We start from the raw sequence: 6,000 nt of genomic DNA on the forward strand, positions 1-6,000 counted from the left end.
CTTTTTTTTTTTATTTATTTTTTTTACTTTTATATACTTTTATACTACACAGAAAGACCCTTCTGTGTGGCGTTTGCATGTCCTCCCCGTGTTTGCGTGGGTTTCCTCCCACGGTGCAAAACATGCAGCAGGTTAATTGGAAAAATTGGGTTAAAAAATTACCCTGAATGAGTGAATGGTTGTTTGTGGCAGAAATGATTATAAAATTATAGAAGACGGATGGATGGATGAATTTAACAAGTGTGTGTGTGCACTCTCACTCTTAATAAGCTAACATTGTTTCATTCAAGTCCATTAATTTTTTTTTTTTTAATATATACTTTATGTTAATGCTTATTTTCTGTGTGATTTTGGGGTAGCTGGGAATAATGGGGTGCGGTTTGGTTTCTACAGTGATTGTCATTAAACAGACATTCTCCCTGACTACCAACCTCACAATTCTTTGCTACTTTTTTAAATTCTTTTATAAAACTTTTATACTTTTGAACTAGCCAGAAGAACCCTGGTTCAATTCCAACAAGGAAATTTTTTTTTGTGGGGTTTGCACGTTCTCCCTTGTGTAAACGTTGTTTTTTGGGGGGGGGGGAATTGCCCCGAATAAATAAATGAATGAATGAATGAATGGTTGTCCGTCTGTATGTGCGGCCCTGCGATGACAGCTGTCCTCCTGCTCGACCCGAGGCCCGAAAGCGTCATTTTTAGAAACATTTAGGCAGCCCCCCCCCCCCCCCCCCCCCCCCCCCCCCGCTACTCTTCGACCCCCGTCGTCCATGAAATGAAATGAAATGAAACGTCCATGAAATATTCAGAGAGGGAGAAACATAGTTGCACATTTTACGCGTCACCATGGACGAGGAGGTTTCTGGCGGCGTGTTTTCCACAAGAGGGCCGGCTCCTCCGCAGGCACGCCAAGGTCACGCTCCCCCTCCCTTCTCTCCTTTCTCCTTCCTTTCTTTTTTCTTTTTCTTTTTATCAGTCCCCTGCGAGCCGCATTGAGAATAAACACCGGGCTCTCTTTTATTTGCCCAGTTTTGTCCGGCCGGGATAAATTATTTAACAGCACCCTCTGCAGTGGCCTGTGCACTGCGGGTGGGGGGGAGTAGTGTGTGTGTGTGTGTGTGTGCGCACGCGCACCTGTATGTGTGCGAGCATGAGTTGTGTATCCTTTGTCACCGGGAGACTCTCCGTGTCTAAAGTGTGTGTGCTTTCACTTGCAAGAAAGACGATACAATGGAAACTTGCCGATGTCCGGTCTCATTTCATCCGTGTGTGTGTGTGTGTGTGTGTGTGTGTGTGTGTGTGTGCGCGCGCACACGCAGGCTTGTGACCGTGGCAACCCGAACACCTTTCAAATCCAGGTTTCTGTGTCGACGTCGCCTCCTGTCTTGTTTTTCGTCCTTGCAGGTGGATGATGTTTGTCTTTTGTGTGTGTGTGTGTGTGTGTGTGTGTGTGTGTGTGTGTGTGTGTGTGCCTTTTACAGACCTCGGTGGGGGAAGTGTCACCAAAATAGAGGAAGGAAACCAGTCCAACTTGAAAAACCAGATGATTTGCTTAGGCTCGTGTTGCATAAGGAAAGCTCAGCTGTTTTTTATCAGCTCCAAAGGTCCACTCTCCTCTGGTACGACCCCTACCTGGCAAATTATCTTTATTTTTTATTTCTTTATTGCGCACGCCTCTTTTTGTTTTCCCCCTCTGCGCCGTCGGGGCGGGCTCCCGCTGGGGCCGCGCACGCCGCGCACTTCAACTTGTTGAATACCGGCACCCTGTCCCTGCGCGAGGAGTGTCCAAGGTTCAGCGAGATAAGGGGAGGTGAGCGCCTGACGCAGGGCGGGTGTTGTGTTACCAGGGCCCGTGTCAGATTACCGCTGACGGCAGGTCGGCTGAAACCGTAGCAGTTGCGCCGCGATCGCAGAGCAACCAGGAACCAGGGGGACTCGGCGGAGGCGTCGGAGAGGGACCAAAAGGAGCCAGCGGAGAGCTTCCTGTTGTTTTTAGAGGAGCGTTACCATGGGGGGGAAGACGCAACACGGCCGGCGGCTGCTGCCGCTGCTGTGTCTGACGGGATTCCTCCAGCGCTCGGCCGCGTTTGTGTTCTGGACGGCCGTGGTGGAGATCAGCTACACGGCCAACGACAACAAGACCGTCGACCGCTACTGCGAGTGCGGCGTCTTCGGACGGAACTCCCCGTTGGAGAAAGCCTCGGGCGCGGTCGCGCTCCCGAAGGGGGACCCTAAAGGCTGCGGGCCCGATCCCGTCTACGCGCGAAATGCCAGCTCGCCGCCCTGGATAGCTCTGGTGAAACGCGGCAACTGCACCTTCAGCGAGAAGATCAACGCCGCCAAGCGGCAGGGCGCCGCCGGCGTGGTGGTCTACAACATGGACGGCAGCGGCAACAGCACGTCGCACATGGCGCACGCCGACGCGGATAAAATCGTCGCCGTCATGATCGGGAACGTCCTGGGCGCGGAGGTGGCGGCGCTGGTGAGGAACGGCACGGAGGTGATGATGCTCATCGACGTGGGGACGCCCCACGGTCCCTGGATGGACAGCTACTGGCTCTACTTCCTGTCCATCGCCTTCTTCATCGTGATGGCGGCGTCCATCGCCTATTTCGTCTTCGTCTCGGCCAACCGGCTCTACACGCTGCACAGGCACCGGCGCTCCGAGCGGCGGCTGAAAACCGAAGCCAAGAAGGCCATCAGGCAGCTGCGGCTGCGCACGCTCAAGCGGGGCGACGAGGAGACCGACTCGGAGGCGCACGTGTGCGCCGTCTGCATCGAGTCCTACAAAGCCGGGGAGGTGGTGACGGTGCTGACGTGCGACCACGTCTTCCACAAGAACTGCATCGAGCCGTGGCTGCTGGAGAGGAGGACCTGCCCCATGTGCAAGTGCGACATCCTGAAGGCTCTGGGCGTGGAGGACGAGTCCAAGGAGGGCATGTCCGGGGAACCGCCACCAGAGGTCACCGTCATCACGGTGGCCGGCGGAGACGCCATGTACGAGGTCCCGCTGAGCCCCGGTCTGGACGCGCGCCGCCATCACTATGACAACGGGGCCTTCGAGGGAGACTCGCAGGTCCCGAGGAGCTGAACCGAAAAGGAGGAAACAGTCGGTTTTTTTAAGCCGCTTTTCAAATCAACGTTTGCCGGAATCCGATGATTGACGCACCGCGGTGGAATCAAAACCGGGCGAGAGAATGCATGCCCATCCGGTGACTCAGATCTATTTAAAATGAGTAATGTTAAGGAAAAAAAAAGTGATTATTTTCATATATCTGGCGAGATTCGCCCGTCTCTCTCTGTCTCTCTGTGGCTCATATAGGCGCCTTGTTAGCGGGTTTGTTTATACATCGGTTTCTGCACAGGTACGGACGATGCACGGAAAGAGGAAAGAATGAAACTGCGTGAAAGCAGCTTGTCAAGCTGGATTTGGAAAACACACCCTTTGCTGGAAATGCAGGCTGACGCACACACACACGCTCACGCACACACATGCATACTGACGAGTGAAAAGTGTGACCCGAGGGTGCGGACCAGCAGGAACGTGTTTGGAGTCGCTCCCTCTTCCGGGATACTTTTGTAATTTTCCTGTAGATATTGAATGTCTATATAGATATATATATATTTCTATATATATATATATTTCCAAAGAAATGCTGTCGTCCCACTGCAGAGACTCCATCCTCCATCCATGGTCTTCCACATCTCTTTTCCCCACCGCGTCGTCTACCTCGCCGCCTAAACCCCCTCCCCTCCCTCTCCCCCGGCGACCGCTAACGGTTTCCTCCTTGCGCCCATGGCGACGCTCGCCGCTTGGGATTTTATTATTTTTCTACAAGGAATCATCTTCAGCGCGTTATGGATTTCAGGAGTCTTTTTCAAAATCGCTCTGTAACGCCGGATACGACTTGTATTAAATCACATTGATGCTTTTTAGAACCGAATAAATCCCTCAAAATGAGGCCAAATTTTTACCAGACTGGTGTGATTTGTTAGGGTGGCGTTCCGCGGAGGGCGAGGGGGCGTCCCGGCCTCGAGGCTGACCGCCGTCGTATCGTTTCCTCACGTCGATTATCTCTTGTTCGTTCATATCTGGTGAAAGCTAGCCAGGTATTTGCTGCCCGTGTGTGTTTATGTGTAATCATTAACAGAGGATTGGAAAAATTACGTGGGTCTTAAATCTTTATGTAGCTTTATGTCTTTATGTAGAGTTGCGAAACGTTCCAGGTGCCCGAAGAAATGGGAGTAGCCGGTAAAAGCGGATGATTTTTGTTTCCCTTCCCACCATTGGGGAACCCGATGGCGGTCGGCGCCCGCCTTGTAGAGGTGGGTGGACGGACGGGCGTCCTGGAGAGAGAGGGGTCAAGTTCGTACGAGCGTGATGTGCGAGTCCTGGACGAATCGTTCCAAATTTGTGAGTCGTTATACTGACCCGTGAGATTTCTCATCTCAATTGACTCTTTCACGCACTTGACGCTAACTGCTAATAAGACATTGCATGCTTTGCTAACCGCGCATGTCTGAATATGTCAAGTTTATCACAGTGGTCATGGTTTCAACCCAAGTCCCCTTTTCCCTCCACGCTATGAGATGAAGACAGTCCCTACTGCCAAAACGATAACTCACTCAGTAACTCTACAAAAGAATCACTCAGCCTAGTGTAGCCCTCCCCACCCACAAAACGAATCATTCTGCCCCCCACTCTCACAAACGAACGATTCACTCAGTATCTCCGCAAACAAATACCCCAGTAGCTCAGAGTGGATCTCCACACTTGCATAATGTACACTTCGGGTAATTCCTCAAAAGAATCGCTCAGTAGCTCAGCCTAGCCCTCCACTTTCACAAAATGAGGGATTCAGTCAGTAACTCCTCAAAAGAATCACTCAGTAGCCCAGAATAGCCTTCCCCGCTGACAAAACGAACAATTCACTTCGTAACCCGGCAAAAGAATCACTTAGTAGCTCACAGTAGCCCTCCACTCTCACAAAATGAGCGATTCAGTCTGTAACTCCACAAACAAATACCCCAGTAGCTCAGAGTGGACCGCCACACTTGCAAAATGTACAATTCATTCAGTAACTCCACAAAAGAATCACTCAGAAGCTCAGAATAGCCTTCCCCGCTGACAAAACGAACAGTTCACTTCGTAACTCCGCAAAAGAATTACTCAATAGCTGAGAACAGCCTTCCCCACTCGCAGAACAAACAATTCACAGAGTAACTCCACAAAAGAGTCGCTCAGTAGCTCAGAATAGCCTTCACCACCTGCTAAAAGAATAACTCACACTGTCCCTCAAGAAAGGAATCACTCAGTAGCTCAAAATAGCCCTCCACACTTCAAAACGAACGGCTTGTCTCAGACGCTCAGAGTACTCGCCAAAATCTAAAAACAGGGGGACCCACTAAGTGACTCAAGTGACTCAAAACCCATTGGTGAGTGACTCATATAAACTTGAATCAGTACAAAGTCTCGAGTTCCCCGTCTCTGTGACCACATTGTGACCGAAGCGGAAAGTTTATCCCCTCGATTTAAACGGCGTTTATCAAGCGGCTCACAATCTGTTGAGGGAATCGCTAAGAACCACCAGAAGCTTTTGGTTCTCAGCCGCACATCCCCGTCGCCTCCGACCGCCCAATCACACCGCGGCGAATCGTGGACGTATTAAGTGAGGCCCCCACCGCTCACGGGGCGGCGTGCGCTGACTCTCGGGCCAAGCAGCGAGCTAAGCATTCATAGGTCAGATGGTTATAGTGGCATGGCGGGGAGACAGAGAATCAATACCGGACTAACTGGCCGCGCTCGGACCGACTGGCAGACGGCGGGTCGGAGGCGCGCTCTGCTCAGCCCTTGATTTATTGCAGTTGTTAAAGCGAAAATTGAGTCAGAAGGTTTTCATTTAACGGCGTGCCGGTCAGCGGCGCCGCTCCGATACCGCGTTTGACCTTCAGTTCCGGGTAGGAATGAAAAAAAAAAAAAAAAAAAAACGGGATTAAAAT

The 6,000-nt window shown here is 51.4% G+C and overlaps 1 protein-coding gene across 1 annotated transcript; it reads left to right on the top strand.

Annotated features, from left to right (window-relative positions):
- The first annotated feature begins 1,581 nt into the window (after positions 1–1,581).
- On the top strand, positions 1,582–3,974 carry LOC147235888 (E3 ubiquitin-protein ligase RNF128-like). The gene has a single exon (XM_086144221.1). The coding sequence runs from the start codon at positions 2,009–2,011 to the stop codon at positions 3,089–3,091; it is 1,083 nt and encodes a 360-aa protein (XP_086000347.1). The 5' UTR covers positions 1,582–2,008; the 3' UTR covers positions 3,092–3,974.
- Positions 3,975–6,000: the final 2,026 nt, after the last annotated feature.

Source organism: Fistularia commersonii, chromosome 3 (genome assembly GCF_037954325.1).
Source record: "Fistularia commersonii isolate RoL2024-O1a breed Wild chromosome 3, RoL_Fcom_v1.0, whole genome shotgun sequence".
Lineage (NCBI taxonomy): Eukaryota > Metazoa > Chordata > Actinopteri > Syngnathiformes > Fistulariidae > Fistularia > Fistularia commersonii.

Bases quoted from the DNA above. Each gene is read 5' to 3' on its own strand.
- LOC147235888 (XM_086144221.1), top strand. From the start codon at position 2,009: ATGGGGGGGAAGACGCAACACGGCCGGCGGCTGCTGCCGCTGCTGTGT.